The sequence below is a fragment of the Brachyistius frenatus genome, unplaced genomic scaffold (genome assembly GCF_029030835.1).
Source record: "Brachyistius frenatus isolate BFR_SWC_R1_liver_20210118 unplaced genomic scaffold, ASM2903083v1 Contig_4, whole genome shotgun sequence".
Lineage (NCBI taxonomy): Eukaryota > Metazoa > Chordata > Actinopteri > Embiotocidae > Brachyistius > Brachyistius frenatus.
This window is the reverse complement of record NW_027210603.1, coordinates 2,710,327-2,731,395: the sequence shown is the minus strand read 5'-3', so window position 1 is coordinate 2,731,395 and position 21,069 is coordinate 2,710,327. Positions and strand designations below refer to the sequence as shown.

The 21,069-nt window shown below is 42.3% G+C and overlaps 1 protein-coding gene across 5 annotated transcripts in view; it reads left to right on the top strand.

Annotated features, from left to right (window-relative positions):
• tfeb (transcription factor EB) overlaps positions 1 to 4,156 on the top strand; it is a 30,808-nt gene extending 26,652 nt beyond the window's left edge. For 4 of the 5 annotated variants that reach the window (XM_069710316.1, XM_069710308.1, XM_069710323.1 and 1 more), the window contains 3 exons: positions 48 to 121; positions 229 to 387; positions 469 to 4,156. In XM_069710316.1, the coding sequence (XP_069566417.1) occupies positions 48 to 121; positions 229 to 387; positions 469 to 1,029 (794 nt within the window). In that variant the 3' untranslated portion in view covers positions 1,030 to 4,156. Of the gene's footprint in view, positions 1 to 47; positions 124 to 228; positions 388 to 468 lie in introns of all 5 variants that reach the window. The other variant, XM_069710298.1, reaches the window with a different exon arrangement.
• The last annotated feature ends 16,913 nt before the right edge of the window (positions 4,157 to 21,069 follow it).

Here is a 21,069-nt window from a genome sequence, read left to right as displayed (position 1 = left end):
ATTTTCCTGTGTCCTCCTCCCTTTTTCTCTTCTTTCCTTTGCAACAGTTGAAAGGAGGAGGAGATTCAACATTAATGATCGCATCAAGGAGCTGGGCACCATGATCCCCAAAACCAACGACCTGTGAGTCGCTTTTACTGCCCTGTGTTGTAGATGTGATCAAAGTTGTCGAATGAAACAAGTATTTGCCATTTACTTATTTGTGGAAATTGTCTGTGTGTACTCTACTGTGTGTACAGTGATGTGCGCTGGAACAAAGGCACAATTTTGCGGGCGTCTGTAGAGTACATCAAACGCATGCAGAAGGATGCACATCGGTCCAGAGAGGTGGAGAACAACTTTAAACGGATGGAGATGGCCAACAAACAGCTGCTACTACGAATCCAGGTAACGCAATCATACAACCAAACGTGCAGGAACACAGCGACTAAAATGATGCTGATGATGCTCTCTGCCATCTGTCTACAGGAGCTGGAGATGCAGGCTCATCTGCACGGCCTGCCCAGCAACTCTCCCTCTGCCCTGAACCCCGCTGACATGATGGCTTCTTATATAAAACAAGAGACCAGCCCAGAGGAGAACCTTTCTCACCCCCAGGCACAAGCCCACCACCACCCCCAGCACCTACCCCATAACCAGGTTCAGGCCCAGCAGCACCACTTCCTCCCCCAGACCCACCTCCACCCTCAAAGCCAGGCCCAGCCTCAACCCAGGCAGCTGCCTCCACTCCCACAACACCTCCAGCCGCCCATCCAGTTCCCAGCTGTCGGCAGCTCCCAGCCCTTTGACTTTGCCCAGTCGCTGGACTTGTGCGATGGGATTCCTGGATTCTCAGACGGCATGTCGGGGCTCGGGGACCTGGGCGGACTGGATGTCCAGGGGAGGAGAGGCGAGCTGGGCTTTCTGATGATGGACGAGCCTTTGTCCCCCATGGGAGGGGACCCGCTGCTCTCTGCAATGTCCCCCGAAGCCTCCGTCGACTCCAGCCGCCGATCCAGCTTCAGCATAGAGGACGGAGACATACTGTAGACACACGTGCACACGCACACGCTCACTCAACCACACAAGGTTTCAGAGAGGTCGCAGTAAAAACGTAAACGGCATAAAAGTGACGGTACACTGGCACAATGCAACATATACGAAGCACATGAACAGGCAGGAATTCGCCGCTAGGCATGACGTCATTCACCCGCACGCACACAATACACACATCTCACAACTTTAACATACACCGGTGGCACTCGTTTGTGGGACAATTATCTCTCTGCTTATGAAGCGGTGAAGACCCACATGACTCACACGCATGGAAACATGCTGTATAGTGTCAATGTTTGCACACAAACACGTGCGTGTGAGTTCAACTGAGCATTTACGAGGTGTGAAGCAACCAACTCTGCCAAGTCAAGAGTTCTACTGTATACCACACATGGCCTCGTTTCCAAAAAGGTGGCCCTGAATTATAATTGAACAAGGGACAAAACTAGCAGTTAATTAGACTGACGTTATCAGCTAAAAGGACGACCGAGCGCATTGTCTCACTTGATAGAGGACAAGTTATTTGCCCATTACATCAACCTCCTTTTAGTAACCATAAATGATTGAATGAACGATAGTGAATAAAATGGAAATAGCTTTATGGCCCTGCATGCATAATTTATCTTGAGGGGATTCAGTCCAGTCACATCGCTTCATTCCTCAGTCTGTTATTCCACAGTTTGCTATCGCCTCAAGCAATGGTTGTTTGACAAAGATCTTTGTTCGCCTGCTAGTTCTGTGGTGTGTGTTTTTTTTTTTTTTTTTTTTTTTTTTTTTAAGTGTCCACATCTTAGGAAACACCTAAAAACTCAGTGGGTGAACACGTTGCTGTTGGAGGCAGATAATCCAGCTTTTAGTAAAGCCCTTCACGTTTGCATTTTGGCATTTCTAGCTGAAACTGTTGTTTTCTCACAAACACACACACACATGCACGTACACACTCCACCATTTTCGACACTTTTAACACTTCACGCTGTCGTGATCTTACTCGAAGACACTGTAATTTCTGTTGCCGTTGGAGACAGGGTAGAAGAAAACCACTGGATGGCCCTCAAAAATCAGAGCATCACCCGGTGGTGCGAGGTGTTAAAATACTCAGGTACTGTATCAGAATACACAAGCAGGATCATTTTTAAACAGAAGCAGATGTTAACCTGAGCTGTGTCAGGGCCGTAACCCTGGTCTGTGCCTTTTGAGTTCTGCAGCTGCTGCTCTTCAAAGGCATGTTTTTAAAGGTTGGAGGTCATGGGCTCAGACTGAAGATCAGGTTCAATTCTGCCTGTAAATGCTTTGGAGTTCGCTTCCGTTTCGACTCTACCTTTGTTAGTCTATCAGATAAACGGTTCATGTTCTCTCCCTGTGTGACTTTGCAGAGGCCCATGTGAAGGAAAGACAGTGACAGAGTTTAACACTGGAGGAAGAGAGTAGTGTCATCTTCACAGCACACTTGCATGCATTCACACTCAGTTCGCAAACAGGCACGCATTGAACACGCTCGCCTATCACACGGATATCCTCATAGTGCTCACAAACATTTTCATAAAGTGCAGTGTGCCGCGAGGCTGTTTTCACATCAGCGCGTTAACGGTGTCGGCATCTTTCCCTGTGAGTCGAGCGGGACTGCCGGCTGCAGAAGTAAAGCTCAGGTCTGTTGTTCACACTGTCACCTGAAAGTAATGCTTCACTCCCTTCTGCTGCTTTTCCACCACATGGTACCACTCGACCTGACTCTACTTTTGGCCCCAGATACTTTTCTGCATTTCGTATTTCAACTGCGTGCCACATGGAACTACAATGACGCCAACGCAATACACGCACGCACACACGCACGCACACACACACACACCTTGTCAACTAGGAACATCTGCACCTCCTAAGTTGAACATTGCGCGGTTATGTAGGTTGCCATCTGTGGAAAAAGATTGAAAAGAATTGCAGCCCTTATTGTGGCTTGTCTGGTGGGTTTGTGACGGATTTGCTATGTCGCAGTGACACAAGTGATGATTCTAGTGACGACACTTGACGCAGGTAATACCAAATATGTACCAGGTACTATGGAAACCTTTTGCCTGTTGAAAAATCCCCCCAAAAAGACGAGCGGTTGAGTCGACTTGAGTTGTAACATGCGGTGGAAAAGCGTCTGTCGTCTCAGTGTTGGTTGGAGCTGGGTACGGTGGACCTGTACTGTATCTGTGCTGCGGTTAGACCTGGAGCTTGACTTTGATTTGATATAGTTTATGATCGGAACTGATGAAGTTAGGAAAACAAATTTTGATGGTGATTTTTTTTTTTTGATTAAAAGAAGTGTTTGTTTTCTTTATTATATATATAGTTTGTTGTTTATTTTGTCTCCCAAAGCACTGGAAACTATATTATTGTTTTGACTTTGTACATGGAAGAATTATGGATTAAGATTTTATTTCTGATGTTTTATGCCACTAAGGCACTTAAATGTATTTTATTTGTATTTGTTGTTTTAGTTCTATTTCAATTTTATTCCAAACTTACCCTTTTTTCTCAGCGCCATTTTCAGGAAGTACACTGTTATGGCACTGAAGCCATCAATGTGTCACTGGAGAAGGATGGGGAACCATTTATAAACTTCAAGATTTACCTGATTTTTAAGAGATAATGTACATTTACGATGCCATTTTTATATGTTCGGGATTTTATTTTTCTCACTTTTTAAACTTTGAAATTTGGAGCCAGACATAGATGAAAAGTGATTCTATGATTTGACTGAAATCAAATTGCTCATTTGATGAATGTAAGGTTTACCAGTGGTTCTAGTCAGACTGAAGTACGTCAGAGTTTTTGCCCTGCCTGCCTCCTTCCTCCCCGACCTTGGTTTTCGTGGAGACTTGAAGACGACTGACTTCATAGACACTCTGAACCAGGGATTTGTGATTGTCCTGATGTTGTACCACTGACTCTGTGTTTGTCGTTGTCCAGAGTTGTGCCTTCTCCCTCTCGGCCTCAGTTTCACTGTCGTCGTACTGCCAACACTCCAAAGAGCTTCTCAGGCCTTCTCTAATCTTCCACTAGAGGGCGCTCTGTAGCGCAACCACACAGGGAAAAGTGGTTCTGAATTTATTGATATAAAATGTTTCACCAGAATTCATTCACTTGTTTTAAGTGTGGTTTTTTTTCATTAATAGAACTTGAGAAGTGTGTGTGTGTGTGTGTGTGTGTGTGTGTGTGTGTGTGTGTGTGTGTGTGTGTGTGTGTGTGTGTGTGTGTGTGTGAGAGAGAGAGAGATTTGTCTATTGTAGCTTCCCTCTGATGTTTTAGATGCAGGGATGTATATGCTGACTTTGACATCACACTTTTTTTTTTTTTCAACCATTCAATCATGATATAATATGCCACTTACATCAGTGTGATGTGCAAACTTGAAGCATTCAGTTCACAGACTGTTAATTTATGTTAAGCAAAAGTCATCTTAACTGTATATGTTTATTCACAGATGGTGAAGGAGACAAAGAAGATATAATTTCAGGATTTTTTTTTTTCTATAGTTTATCAGGTCAATTATTGATAGATTAATTTACTTTCTTCAAAGAAACAAATGAAGTAAACTTTGTTATTCCAAGCAGTCATTTTATGTCTTACATAAGATATGCCTATATCTATCTTAAATATTTTAGATTAGAATTTTTTTTTAGCATATTATCTAACTTGGCTGCATTTAGAAATGAAATCAAACACAAATACAGCTTAATAATTAACCAACTTAATGAGAAACGTTGTCGGTAAAGACTCGGTGACAGAACAGTTAAAAAGCTGGACTGTGGTTGAAGCATCCTTAAGTCCTGACAAATATAGATGTAAGACAATGAATATGCGTGAATGATATTTTTATGTATAAATGTCCGATTGCATTATTTTTGTGTGAATAGGTGGAGGACTGATGAGAAGCTCTCTAAATTACATCACATGTCCACCAGGGCGCACCAGAGACCTGTACTACACAGAAAAGAGTCCAGCGTCTCCTCCAACTCTCTTCTGTGATGTTAGTCATAGAACAGTCACAGAAAGGAATGAGCTGCCTTGCAATTAACCTTTTACTCAAGTACTACTCAAGTAACCAATCTAATTTTTGCTCGTTCACAAATGGCAAGCACAGTTGAGTGTTGCACAGCACGTGTTTAAAAAGAAACGGTTGGGGAGAGCATTTGTTACCTTCGTAAAGTAGTGAAAAATGTTCATAAAATCCAAGCATAACAAGACTACTATTGCTGTACACACATTAAATAAGAAAAGGTTTCGACAAATGAAATTTATAAGCGTCGACTTGGTAAAATTACCCTATTTTTTTCAGAGGTGGTGGCCTTCATATTTCACTTTCCTCTTTCTTTTGTTGGCCTCTTTTCTTCTTTCTTTGCAGCTCTTTCCATCGTCTCCTGATGTATTAGTCCAGGGCTGCTTCTGGATGATCCATAAACCGTTTAACAGCCTTTCTTAAGTCAAATCGAGGTAATCTTATTCCTTATTCACACACGTACATACACACACACTCAGTGATGCTGCAGAGCATGTTAAAGTGTGGTGATGGTGTCTGCAGCCCATCCACAGGCCCATTCTCCTGGGTCTTTATGATGCTAATGTACTTCCCGGTCTAATAAATCCCTGTAGAGCTGCAAAGAGTAGATCTTATGGCTCACTCCGATCACCACCTTTTCGCCCATCCAGCCCCCCCTTCCCACACACACACACACACACACACACACACACACACACACACACACACACACACACACACACACACACACACACACACACACACTGCACTGCTATTACCGCTGCAGAAATGCCTGCCTTGCACTTCCACAGACACTTGGGTGGCTGTTTAGCGAGAGGGAGAGAGGAGAAGGGTCGAGACAAATCAAACATGAAGGTGCAATTTAAGAGATGTTGGCACAGGAATGCAGGAGTCTGAGCCCGGCGTGGTGAGCTGGGGGTTGAGCGAAGGGAGACACATCGAGACACTCATCAGCTCTTTTTCTGATGGACGGGCCCTTTTTGAAGTGGGTTTGGCATCGCAGCTGAGCACCACCTCGTCCTACAGAGAGATGAGGGAAAAAAGGGAAAAGTAAAATAATCGCTGAGTTTTGTTTTTTTCATACATGTTCAACAAGCAGTGAACAATGAGCTCCATTCAGAGCCGAGGATGGAGCCTTTATTGGACTTGGGTACAAAAAGAAAATGAAGCTTCATTCTCTCCTAAACCAATCCTCCTTTTCATCCTTCCTCCTCCTCACCCCAACTTCTCTCTGCCTCTCTTTCCCCACCTCCTTCCCTTCATAGTCTTCCTCTGGCTGCTGGGCTTAGTGTGTGTGTGTGTGTGTGTGTGTGTGTGTGTGTGTGTGTGTGTGTGTGTGTGTGTGTGTGTGTGTGTGTGTGTGTGTGCGTGTGCGTGTGCGTGAGTCGTCCCTACATCCCAGGGGAGCAGTGTGTCACTCAGCTTGAAGCCCGGGGAAGAGAGGTGAAAGGGGGCTGATTGAGCTAATTTAGCCCCTGGATGGGAGAGCAGGAAAGGCCTCACCCTCTGCTAATAGACAGACATCAAAATGGAGATGAGGGGGATGGGGGGTGTGGAGGGAGGGAAAGATGAGAGGAGGGAAGGAGGACTATAAAACCGTGATGACTTTTTGATGGATTTATCTCTTTTTGTCCAAGGCAATGTGGAGAAAAACTTTTATGAACACTTGAGTGACATTGCGAAGTTGCTAAAGGTTTATGTGTGTTGCCTGGAATTAAAACCTGCTGATATTACATATTGATCCGTCCTCCTCCATTAAGATACCCTCAATCACAATCTTCTTTATGATCTTTCCTGCCCCCGGCCACCTACCGTACATCCTCATCCTGTCAGGCAGACTCCAACTCACACCAAAAAATACTGGCTTTTACCACATGAAAGGAGATTGGAGACTCTTTTTTTTTTTTTTATAGCTTTTGTAGGCATAGTTACTCCCGTAGGACCTGAGGGCCCACTATCAAAAAGCCTCTAATGAAGGTGGCACAATAACACATCATTGATTCAAAATCCATAATTCAACCACACTGCAGGTTGTCTTAAAGTTTTTGGGGCACCTTTGAAACTCTGACGTCTATTTTTAAATCACTTTTTACCCAGAAAGTTTTTCCACTTTCAAGAATTTGGTTGTACACAGAATATGTGTGTCCCTTCAGTAAAACTGAGTAAGCGAGGTTAAAACCTGAGCCATCAAAAAGACAAAGCCACCATTTGAACATTTCTCTTTTCTCTCACTAACTTGGTCTCCGTACTGTCGCCACGCACCTCCTGTCCTTCTTCATTCCCACTTCTCCTGCCCCTCTTTATTCTGACGCTCCTTTGTCCAATTCCTCTACATATTTAATACTCTTCGCTGACTCCTCTCAACCCCTCGCGCCTCTATTCCTGAAAGAAAAGGAGCTCAAATTGGCTGGAGAGATGAATAATGTCCCCGCCATTAACAGTGGCATGGACGGATCAGTCTTTTCATGTGTGTGGAGGTGAAGAGATGAGCTGCAGGAGAAGTGAGGACTGTGTGTGAGTGTGTGTGGCCTTGGATTTCATCAAATAGTGTCTAACTTTTGCTCAGACTGCAGTGGAGCAAGCGGCAGGAAAAGAGAGGTGGAGTGACTTGGATGGTGATTTAACCCTTTAATGTCCTCACCAAGAAAAAAGTAATGGAAAAATTATTTCTTTGCATTTTTTTATTTCTTTGGGGCAGTAATAACAACAATAAAATTAAAAAACAAAACAAAACACAATTTCAACAGACCCCACAGTTCTATAAGTACAGACTTCTACCAAACGGTTGAGATGTCACTTTATGGTAAAAGTACCAAAATACATACAAATACCAAAACAGTAGAATTAGTCTAATACAATGCTAACTTATGACAGTAATAAACAGCATAAATGTTAGATAAACTTCACACTTCGTGACTTGTGGCGCCAGTAGTCCTCCAGGGCTGGGAGGTTGAACACACTCATGAACAGTAGTATTGCCAGGAAATCTTCAATCTTTTCTGGGTTAGTCTTGATTGGATCCCCCAACTCATGGGCAGAGTACAGATTGGTATGATGAGCAATATGTTCAATCATCTGGTCAGTGAAGAGCATTTTGAAGTACTGGAAGGGTGTCTTTACAGCCTCAGGGGGCTCAAATCTTGATTCAGGAACCTGGAATTCCTCAATGTCTTCATGCTTCCAGATTCTCCTTGTGCCTTTGTTTGGGCCTGAGGGTGAACTTGGGTCAGGTGGGTCCTCTGGCTCCTCCAAGGAAACCGTTTTTAGGGCGTTCTTCCCTTTTCTGCTCTTCTTTCAAGGAGGCAGTGTAGAAGATGTGCTTGTTGAGGCAACGTCCGCCTCATCCATGGATTCAAAAGAAGTGTCCCCAGTCTCTTCTGCTTGTGCGGGCTGATAATCAGGATCCTCTATTTGGTCATCGTCATCACTCAGATCAGCATCAGAGTCTTGAGGATTTTCTGGTATAAGTGCCAAAAAATTGCGTGGCCTTGCACCGTATAAAGATTTAGCATCCATCTATTGTTTGTAAACCAGAAAGGAAAAAAAGTTACAATTACAAACCATGTACTGTTATAATGCTATAAGTAATGTTATTACACCAAAATATGTCAATTGGTTACCATTCAATTAGTAGTTGTTTTTTTTACTTCTATGTACTTATTCTAGATATTTACCATATATACTTTTTACAAAAACATTTTTATAAAATCTTTTACGATAACAATATAATGTTAAAATATTTCATCAAATACTTAATGGAATACCATTAACTATATATTAATTTTTTAAATAATTTTTTTTAACATTTATTATCTTATAATCACGACGTTTACCATAAAATGATAAATCAACTGTTCGTAACAAAAAAAAATTCAACAGGAAATCCTACTTATGAAATAATGTTTGCATATATATGATGAAATAACATTAAATGTATCATATTTACAACAATGAATAATCAGATGTGTTTTATTTCAAAGCAAATACTGACTTTTATTTACATTAGCTTAACTTCACTAACTTTATTATGAAGTGACAATTCAACCGTTTGGTAAAGCACGTTTTAGGAAATTATTTGACCCTTATTCATTATTTTTTGTGTGTATCAAGTTACATAATTCTGGTCAGCAAGACCTCAAGTGCTGTAATATGTTGAATACATTTGCTTACCTTTGACATTTTCACCAAATAGTGTCCACATGTCTGGAGGAACATTTTTCTTGCTAACTTCCTGTTAAGAGGCCAGCTGAGAAGGCATACTTCTTAAAGACACAGTGACATCTAGTGGATGTTTTTACAATAACATACCTCAACCAAGTTGTATAGATTGCTCAATCAGGTTAAGTTAAGGTCAATATATTTTTCAATAAGATATAGTGACTCAAAATGTGCTCTACCAAAATGTAAAGCAGGCAGTTAAAGGGTTCATGTTTGGCCCTGCACAGAGGGAGATAGTTGTTGATAGTTGTGATAATGATGGCTTATGTGTATGTGCATGTGACCCAAGAGTCACTGATTGCAGCAAGTTCAGTTTAAAATATAAAATTAATATCTGATTAAAGCAGCTCAATCTTTGACTTTTATATCTTTTGGAACAGGTGTAAAAAAGAAAACTTCGTAAAAGCTCTAATTAAGACGTTTTACCTCTAACATGATGAAAAAAATAAATTAGAATTCACTTCAGCATTTCTTCTTTATAGATGAAATTCAATTTTGTTCCAAAATGAAGTCCATGTATCCTGGGTTCTTACAGTAATTTCTCCCCTGATGCTGTAAAACAGTGTTTTCTGTCCCACACGGCCAGTAGGGGGAGTTAGTGGTCCACAGCACAGTTCAGCAGAAGACAACCGAGGCCTGACTGACATTTTCCAGCGCTGAAAATGAATATGTTGTTTGGAATAGCAGAGAATGTCATCCGCGGACGGTAGGAACATCTGGTGCAACCTTTGTGAAATTAAGACATGGTGTCATCTCTAAATTCCACCAGAAGGCTGCCCGCGTACATAATAGGCAAACTGTTGTTCGGCTGTTTGGATGATCAAAGATGGAGCTCAAATATTTTAACATCATTCAGTTTTGTGGGTTGATTTAAGGGGTGCTAAATCAAGCTTATCATTATTAAGATAAATAATGCCTCTGACACCAGATTTGACACATTTTGAAGGTTACCCACTCCATCCTTTTCTGTGGCGGGTGATGGAATGACTGTGAAAGTGATGACTCTTGTATTATATCTTCACTGCAGTTTTTTTCAGACTCTGAATTTATCTTGAGGAGAATCTCGGATGATGGACAACACTGTCGTCCTTGATGGCCAAAAAACCATGAAGATTACTTACTAGCTAATGGTCTGGGGCACTGGATTTATTCTCCCCTGAGCTTCTGACATCTATTTGTTCTTCTTGCTATGTTTGTTTCTCTATCTGCCAATCCAGCCATCCACTCATCCACTCATCCATTCATCCATCCATCCATCCATCTTGAAAATCCTCTTCCCGTTTTTCGCTTGTTGTGAGCGGCTGCTTCCGTGAACTTACAATCTGAAGGTTGCAAAGATTTCACTCTTTTTTTTCTTCTTTTTCTTCCATACCTCCCTGAAAAGCAGCATAGATTATAGAGCCTACAGCTTTTATCACATGTATGCCCTTCTTCAAGCTTCTTTTTATTCTCATCCTCCCGTCTCCCGCCTTTCACAGACCTGAAGATAACGGCACGCCACATGACGCCATTGTCCTCCCTCTCTCTTTTCGTAGGTGGAGATTTAAAGTTCTGTTTTAAAACTGCCACTGTTCCAATCCTACTTAACCCCCCCTCCTCTTCCTCCGCGTGTCTCCCCCCTTCCTCCTGAGTATACTACCTAACCCTTCTGAACTTCAGTCAGAGTTACTGAAGACCCGGAGTACACTGGGGAGTCAGCTACACCGCTGAGAGAGAGACAGAGATAGACAGAGACTTAGCTGCCTGCTATTCCACCACTCTCTCCGGTAATAAGAAAAGTTTCTGTTCTTTTCTGTGTTACAGCAGGGAGATAAAACTAGGGATCACTCACACTTGCGTGCACTTTTACACACACACACACACACACACACACACACACACACACACACACACACACACACACACACACACACACACACACACACACACACACACACACTCACACTCACACTCACACACAACACAAATGTGGGCAAGACACAAAATGGAGGCACAATATGGACAAAGTTGAACTCTCACACACACACACACATCAGCTTCACCCCAGCATATAAAGCTTTTCGCGCAAACTGCCACAGACAAAGAGAAGCATAAGACAGGAGAAGAGAAAAGAAACAAGTTTAGTCTGTAAACGGCTCGAAAAACCTGATTCGAATTAGAGGGCGATTTCCACAAAGGTCAATGTATTCAGCTGATATCCTGAGAGGGAGGAAATTTAATACCCCTTTTTGGTTGAATTAATTAATTATAATATTAGGCTAGCTCTAGGGGCCCTTTTCTTCAGTGATTAAGTGAGCACATATCTTTAAAAGACTATGTTGGTCTCTGGGGCCCTGGGCTTCTGAACCTTGGGGTGAAACAGAGAGATGTATTATGTATGAGAGGACGGAGCAACACAGGCCGGTCTGCTCACCTCTACGGCGAGACACACCGTGTTTCTTATTTAGACCTTCAATAGCACTTGTCTTTCTTTGCAGAGGCGCTTTGCTGTCACCCCTCTGCCCGCCTCTGGTCGCCTCAGTGTTCGGCTCAGCGTGGCGTCAGTTGAAATGCCTCAGAAAACAGGTTAGCACTGCTCGGTTCCTGCATGGTTGGTATCTTTACACTGGTGTCCTTTTCCTAAGAAAAAGAAACTGTGCCAAAATCTTACACACTCGGATAACAACAGTTTTTGAAAGCATGAAAATATCAGCAGCAAAATATATTCAGCCACCAGAAGAGAAAGAAGTCATTATGCAGAATGATCCCCTTCAGAGAGTTAAATTATTGATGCGTTAACCTGTAAGCAGCCTTTTAAAGTTACAGGTCTGTAAGGTAGCACTAAGATGAAATACATATTACTGGATATATATTCATAAAAAAAAAACTTAATGTCTGTATTTATGTTGTATTCACTTTGGTGTTTATTAGTGACCTATTGTTGTCTTCTCAGTTTGTTGATAGAACTTCAAAGTGATTAAAACTGTACAAAAGGAAGAAAGTAAGATTGTGTGACTAATTTACTGTAATTAACTGCAGCTTACGGTTTTAAGATGTAGATACATTTTGCATGTAAAATTATGGATACACTACATCTATACAGTAAATGTAGTGAAGTAAAAGTAGTTATAGATCCACTCAATTACAGTAAAATACTTTCAAATTTCAAAGATCCATATTTAGGTGTGCATTATGTGTTTTTATGCACTCGTTTACTTGTTCAGTAAGTGTCTCTGTGCATGTGCTCACCTCTGTGCTGACTCGATGAGGTGCTTTTGATAATGTCTAGCATGTGTGTGTGCGTGCGTGCGTGCGTGCGTGCGTGCGTGTGTGCGTGTGTGTGTGTGTGTGTGTGTCAGTCAGTGTGAGTGACAGGTCTTTGACATCAATTCTAAATCATGGTTACTTAATGGTTGTTCCTCTCTCTAACCGAGGTCGTTGATGGAGACAAAAAGGAAGGGCAGTGACGACAAGAAGGTGATGACGGGGTGGCAGAGAAAATTATAGGATGCTGCTGGGGGAGCACCCGTATAAATGTGTGTGTGTGTGTGTGTGTGTGTGTGTGTGTGTGTGTGTGTGTGTGTGTGTGTGTGTGTGTGTGTGTGTGTGTGTGTGTGTGTGTGTGTGTGTGACTGTGTCTGTGTAAGGTATAAACAGAACAAATATGATGAATAAAGAGGCTCTGGCTTTCTGCATATGGCATTTCACTTCCATGCAAAGGTGTTGTGGTCCGAAGCCAATGAACACTAACACTCCCCCTCCTCATTACACACGTGTACACACACACACACACACACACACACACACACACATACAACCAGAGGCATCCTGCCCCCACTGCCTGACCCCACTAAACATTCAGGTACAATTAATTATTCCTTCCTGATCTAACGAACGTGGCGCACTGATTGGACACCCTGAGGGTACAAAGGCACTATTTTAAAAACACTTTCTGGTCATGAATTTTAATCACTTCAAATTTATTGATAAATTATTAATTAAGTGACTTTAAGTGATGCCAGGTGGGCATAATTTCAGAAGGAGTAATAAAATGCTTTTGGGGGTGAAGTGCTGTGATGTGAAAGCCGAGCGAAGGAGCTTGTTATTTTTCTCTTAAAGCAGCTGTTTTATTTAAAAGGGATTTCTCTCAAAGTGTTAAACAGTCTACGGGGCTTATTTGGTCAGGCAGAAAGGAGCTGCCATTTTGCAAAAATTAAGGCCATTTTTCATTCTTTGTTTTACTCCAGCTGTAGGACTGCAGCTACGAGAACTACTTGACTGAATTGGATTTTTTTTGTTTTGTTGCCAGATTGAAAGTCTTCTGTTTGGTTAACTTGCACCTTGACCCTGAAGAGATCGTACAAAAACTATTTTTAGGACATATCAGCAATTTTAGCTCATGTATCTGAAGTTTTTTGAAGAACAAACACAGCTTTGGTTTAAAGCCACAAGAGGCACAACCCTAATCAGGCTTTTTTGGGGGGTGTCATCCAACAAAGAAATACTCATAATTGCTAATATTAGGCCAATGTTAAAAAACTGAGACTGGATATGTACACGACTCCTTCCCGCAGGTTCGGAGTAAAAATACAGCATGTTTGAGTGTGGGGTTCCAGTGTGTCTGTGCTGCTGCTGTCTGTTCTGCATGTTCTTTAGGTTAACCTGCCGAACAAGACCCGAGTGGGAACAGCGCAAATTACAAATTACCTCCCTTATTAGGCCTGACCCCAAATTTCCTTTTCATGAATATTCATTATAGTGGCCGCTCAGCACGCCAAGAAATGAATTTGCCCTCTTCTCGGAGTGGACTGTGAATAAGGAATGATTAATGGAATTCTGCGTGGTATGAATCCATCATTCCTGGGATGGAGGCTGGCCTGGTAATAAGGATCCAATTAGAGCCACAGTGGGTGGGACACAGCGGGAACCATGGCAAGACAGACTCGGTAACACCTACACACACTCACACTCTTACAAACCCACTAACACACTCACTTTTTTGCCTTTTTTTAATCTCCAAATTTCATTACAAGAAATATAAAGGTATAAATTTACTCCAAGCAGAACTTTTTCCAGCATCTCCCTGCCTTCACTCTCTTTCCCCTCTCTTGGCCTGTAGCCGAGTTTTGGGTGGCACGGAGCAGCTCTACACCCCTCCACCTCTTCTTCCCCACCACACCTCTCCTCTCAGCAGGGTGGTTTTAGCCCCGCTGGCACCTCCACCTCTCCTGGTTAATTTCATGTTCCGGTGCGTCCTGAGACAGCTCATCCTGCTGCCAAATATTTGTGTTGGGAGACCAGCTAATCTGGAGCTGGGTCTGTGTTCCTATCTGCATGTTCACCCACAACCCCCTCCCCCTCCTCCGCCCCTTCACACACACACACACACACACACACACACACACACACACACACACACACACACACACACACACACACACACACACACACACACACACACACACACACACACACACACACACACAGGCACCATAGCCCAGTTATCAGTGCACAAGTGTGTATTTGTGCATGCGAATGAACGTGGAGCCGCTGATACCGGTGCGTATCTTGTACCCTCTTGACCAGTGTCTCGAACATTTGGCCAAGTTACAGAAGCTTAACGATGCATCCATGTTTACTGCTGAAGTGTAACTGCTGTGTTTACAGGTGAACGGATGAGTGAAGAGTTGGAGGCATGAACTCAGCGAAAGGAAGAGATTCTTAGTTTCTATCCAGCTTTCAGAAATAGCCCCTCAGTTACTTTGTGCGAGACTGCTGTGTAAATGAAATATATTGTTCTGGTAAGTCCATGTTAATTGAATATAACCCATGTTTCACCTGCGGTCAATGTAAATTCCACTTCCTGGAACATCTTTACTGTCCATTCATCTATTTTCCTGTGTCCTCTCTCCTCTGCCTGCCTTTAATGAGGTGTTCTCTTCCTCTGCCTCATAAACTAAAACCTTTTAGATGAATTACATCTCCTTAAGATTCATCTCCAGCACCGTGGCTTCTTTTCCCCTTTTATGATTGTATTTAATCCACATCACATCTTTATTCAGAACAAATACCCCCGTATGACACCTTGCGCAGCGCAGGCGGAGAGAAGAGGAATGTTTCAGTGAAGGCGGAGAGACGTGGAGATGTGCCAAGCACAGCCGGCTCAGCCTGTTCTCTGATGATATCCTCGATAAGACTTTTAGCTAATTACTGACTGCCGCCTCTGAATGCAGCTTCAGTGAAGAGAAAGGCAATGAACCTGCCTGCTAGCTCAATAGAGAGGCAGCAAGAAAAAAGAAAGGGGACGCGGCTGTTGAAAGAGAGACAGATTAACATTTGTTCTTTTACATGCCTCCCTCTGCCACACACACAATAACTTTGCTTATACTAATTAACAATTAGCAAAGACTGGTTGGCTAATTGTGTTATTGCTCCTAATCAAGAGGCTAATTACCAGAATGTCAATTTAGATTTAATTACTAAGTGCTTTGTTAATTCCCACTGAGCATAAGTTACCCTTTTTCTCTCCCTCTCATCCTCCACCTCCCCGCCTCTCTTTCCCTCCGTCTCCCTTTCTTTCCCCCCCCCTTGTTCCAGGTTGAACCTTTGGTGTGTTCTGAGGTCCTGTGTTGAGATGTGTGGGGGGTGGGGGGTGGGTAAATACAGAGATAAATGAGGTAAGGTGTTTGAGCAGGGGGACCAAGAGGCAGAGGCGGTAATGAACAGCTTTTACCGCCGGGCTTCCAATTAGCCATCTCTCTCCTGCCAACATCACAGAGAGGAGAGATCCACTAAGATCCACTCAGGAAGCCTCTCTCTCCCCACCAGCGCCTCACAGCTGTCCCTCACACTCCACAGACATCCACAGACATGAGCTCTCAACGACAACCGACACTGACTGCAAATCAGCAGAGTCGGAAGTCATTTTTATTTTGTTATTGTGTTTATCGCCAATTTCTTATACAGATTTGAAGCTAGTTGCTTTTTATTTGAATAAATCCAGCCAACAATATACTCCTTTATACAAGTTTCTTCACACGATATTGTTTCTTTCCTTCTTCTTTTACTTTCTCTCCTCATCCATACCGAGTGATAATAAATGTTCAATACATTTTAGAGTGTTTTTCAAATCGTATAATAATGACAATAATAACCTTTAGTTTCATTTTCTATTTTTATTCTTTTACACTTTAATGTTTCCGTTCTTACCATAGGTTTATTTCTTTCCTCTTCTTGCCTAATTCTCTCCTCTGATCTATGAGGCTCTTCCTCACAGCTTGGGGCCTCGAACATGGATTTAATGGTCATTACTTGTCTCCCTGCCTGAGACAAGACAAGCAAACCACAATATATCATACACACGTACATACTTAATCACATTCCCATTGTGCACTACATTTGTTCTGTCACAGAAAGCCATTTATCTCTCAGTGTTTTTCTGTTAGATTCATTCTACACCCTCAAGCAAACAGTGTGTTCAGTGAGAATGAACATCGCATTGTTGCCTGTAACAAAATGTTTAAACACAGATCTTGTTGTTGAGTGTTGCTTATCTAATGCCTCTTTATGCAGGCATCCTGTTCAGCCACTGTTTGGTGCTGTTGTCTTACTATTATTCATCCCCCTAGACCACTGCTGAAGATGGGGGTGAATGCATACATGCGTGTGCACACACAAACACACACATACGTGCACATCTCTGTCTTAAAAAAGAGCAAGCGCTTTCACTCTTCTCTCTAACTGCCTGGCTTCTCATACTCCTGCCAAAATACCATAAGACAGGGTATAATATATATAATTATCCCCACTTACATTAGCCATTATGCCAGTGGAGCATTGCCTGCAGAATGACACACGACCTGTCAAGACTTCATTCACGCCATTAATAAGCGTCATTAGTGTCTGCTTTGAATACCCCTCTTGCACACTGCAGTCATTTCAACATGTCATAGATTTTAATTTGAGGGTAAAAATAGCTGTAAGGATATTATGCACTCTCCCAGCCAGTCTTTGTGGTCTTCTGATGGGGAGGAAGTTCACAGTGTGACCTTGGATTTTCTCTTTATTGGAATTAGAACCATTACTGCTCTTTAGTGCTGCGGGCCATACCAAGGCTGCTAGTGTACTCCTTTCTTTTGTTATGTCCATCAACAGCATTCAAAATCTGAATTTTAAACCATTAGTTTGTCAGACATGACATTGAGGCAATTGACCGGCATCTTATGCCCACTAATGCAAAGAGTGTTAATTGCCTCTAATGTCATGGTGGCCTGCTGAGAAAAGTTACCTGCTGTTCCCAAAACCATATAATGAGGACCTAAAAGGAGGTGTTGTGTTCTTATAGTCAGTTTCTTTACTCATTACTTAACTCTAAACATGGAATGTGTATGGAACAAATAAAATGTAAAATACATGTTATATTTTCCGTACTGTTGAGGAGAATTCAACATTTTGCCATTGGCTGAACATCCCTCAACCAAGTATCTTTTACTTGTGTGTCATTTCACAAGACTACACTTCCACATTTTACTCTTTGGTGTACTTTTTCTTGCACACCATCATATGCCGCTACTTTTTTCTGTCATATCAGGTTATCTGGGCACTTCATAAAATGTATTACCCAGGGTGCACTAGGTAATGCTCACCTGTTCCTCCCGTTCCTGCTTTTACATTGACCCTTAAGGTAACGAAATTCACCTCACATGACCTCTGGAGTTCACTAGATAACACACTATATGTCAAAATGCATGTTGTTTTTACATCATTGTTGTTTTAAATCATCATGTTTTGACATCATCCCTTGATTCCTGTTTCGTTAAAAATAATTAACTAACTAATTGAACTGTATATTTCCTGTAAAATAAGACTTCTATCATTCTTGTCATATGGCAAGAGACCAAAATGTATTTGTTTAGCTGTCTCAATGTTTTTGTATAGTCTGTGGTTTAAAAAAAAACCAAACACAAACCTGCATTTATTCCTCATTAACGTATAATGTGAAAAATGGGCAAATATCTTAACGAATCAAATCTGTTATTTTTAGACAACACAAGGTCAACACAGGTGATCTGATTCGGCCAATGGGTGTGGCCTGACTGCCACTTCTTGTTTGCCAGATTGCGGTGTATTGTTAATTTACCATCAAAGGAGGGTGAAGATTTATTGATCGTTTTTTTCACTCGCGTTTTGCAGTAACAGCAGTGGGGACTCCTGAACCAGAAACCTGCGGTGAAGACTGTAAGAGAACACGAATCCTGGACGGAGACATCTTCACTGATGCCGCCACATTCAACCACAACAACATTGATTTGTTGAGAAGTCGTCTGATGGTAAGTGCACGATTTTTTTCCCCCCCCTTTTGTTGCCTGTAATAAATGCAATATGTTTAATATGTTGAGGCACAAATTCTGACTCCATTGAGGCCTTTGGAAGAGAAAACTGTTGATTCATCAATCCAGGTGTTTGTTGACTGGCAGGATCAGTTTGTGATGTCTGAGGCTGAAATCTGTTGCTTGCTGTTTGTGCTTTCCCTGTCATAACTGTGTAAAGTGATATTTACAGAAGTGTGCTTTCACTCAGGTTCATGATGCTGAGTTGAGTTGAATATGTCACCTTGTGCATGCGTTTGTGTGTCAACATTTGCAGTAAATTATGCTGTGGTGGCACTTTTGTGTTTACTATCTTGTCTTCCTGTGCTTGTAGCTTATAGATTTGTACATGTGATTACTGTTGTTGTTTGGTGGCCTTCGCTTCCATCCATGACACCTCAGCTGATGTAGTCAGAGAATCCTTTTCTTACATCGAGTCACAAACCGGCCTTTGTAACCCGATTTGAGATAACTGCCCCACAACAGTGTAACATATCTTTTAAAAAAAACAAAACCTATATTCTCTTGAGGAGACACTGTAGGATAACAAAATGCTTACTCTGTTCCTTATGGCCTCTTTTCAGTGCTGATTAGGTGTTTAAAGAAAGTGTGTGTGTGTGTGTGTGTGTGTGTGTGTGTGTGTGTGTGTGTGTGTGTGTGTGTGTGTGTGTGTGTGTTCTTTTCAAATGTGTTGCTGTGTGTGTGTGTGTGCAGCTCTTCCGCTCAGGAATAAGTGATACTGGGGGAATCTCCTACAGGTACTATACTTGATGAGTGTGTGAGTGTGCGTGAGACAGAGAGAAAGAGACTGTCCCACAGGTACAACCGTGTGTGTGTGTGTGTGTGTGTGTGTGTGTGTGTGTGTGTGTGTGTGTGTGTGTGTGTGAGAGAGAGAGTGTGTCTCTGTGTGACTGTCCCACAGGTACAGCAAGTGTTTGAGCCTCCTGACAGCCTGTGTCTTTGATCGTTTGGTGAGTCAGTCCTTGTTTGCCTCGCCTGTGTGCAACTGCTGTAGGGGCTAATTAACCAATGAAAAGACTTAATCACTAGAGCCTGCTGTCAACTGTACACCTTGGTTTGCTTTCAGAAATTCTTAAAAAGGGAGGCGTGTGTGTGTGTGTGTGTGTGTGTGTGTGTGTGTGTGTGTGTGTGTGTGTGTGTGTGTGTGTGTGTGTGTGTGTGTGTGTGTGTGTGTGTGTGTGTGTGTGTGTGTGTGTGTGTGTGTGTGTGTGTGTGTGTGTGTGGTGGGGGTAGGGGGTGGATAGGTGGAAACTTAAATGAGGTGTTTATTTCGTTTTTTTTTCACATGATAAGTTGCTTCGTGTTCAAATAAGATGATTAAAATGATCAGTCCTGAAATTAGCCTTATGGTATCTTTCATTTCCTTGTACAGTAAGAACGAAGGAAGGGAAATGTAAAAAAAAGAAAGAAAAAAAGACAGAATCAAAAAGACATAGCCATTAATCCTGATCAGTGACCCGTCGCAGCTGTCTCCTGACAAAAGAGGGAGACGACGAGGAAGGAAGATGGGAGGTGAGGAGAGGAGAGGACGACTGACACGCCATGAACCTCTCCTCTGTGTAAAGAGCCAATTAAAGCCAGGAGGAGCCTCTCCTGTTGTCCCAGTCAAATCCAACACGGTGGCCCCATCTCCTCCAATCCCCCCCCCCCCCCACACACACACACCTCCCATCATCCCACTGCCAGTCTGGCCTGTGAGCTGTCACGGCCGCTTTACCTCTGGCCTCACAGTAAACAAGCATTACATAACAAACACAAACCGGAGTGTGTACGTGTGTGTAGGAGTGATGACGATGACTCGCAAGTGGCTACTGAAGTTTACTTTTTATTCACAAGACCCTGTAATTAGAGGAACAGCATCGAGCACAGAGCTGAGTATTTTCACTCCGGAGTTAACCCTGCTGTTCATCCCTGAGAGGGTGTGTGTGTGTGTGTGTGTGTGTGTGTGTGTGTGTGTGTGTGTGTGTGTGTGTGTGTGTGTGTGTGTGTGTGTGTGTGTGTGTGTGTGTGTGTGTGTGTGTTTTTAATTGGTTTTTGTTGTCAGTGAAGCTGCAGTGTGATCTTGTCGCTCTCTCTTCATGCAGATTTCTCTGCCCTTTTGTAGGCTTCTCTGATTTACCACATGGAGGGTGTCGTTTTTCTCCAGGGTGATTTATTTATGTAATTTATATGTGATCTATGAGTTATGACCTCGTGAATTGTCATGTTGACGTTACGTAAAAAAGAAAAGTTGGCAAAGGATAACTGAATTGTGGTTGGCTGTTTATTTAAAGATTGTTTCCTTGATTCACTGTAAAGTTTGTTGTGTTGAATAACCACCATTGTCTATTAAATGTTTTATTAATTAAATGAGAACGTAATGACATTGCTATTTTAATTGCGAGTGTCATGCAATACTTCTACATT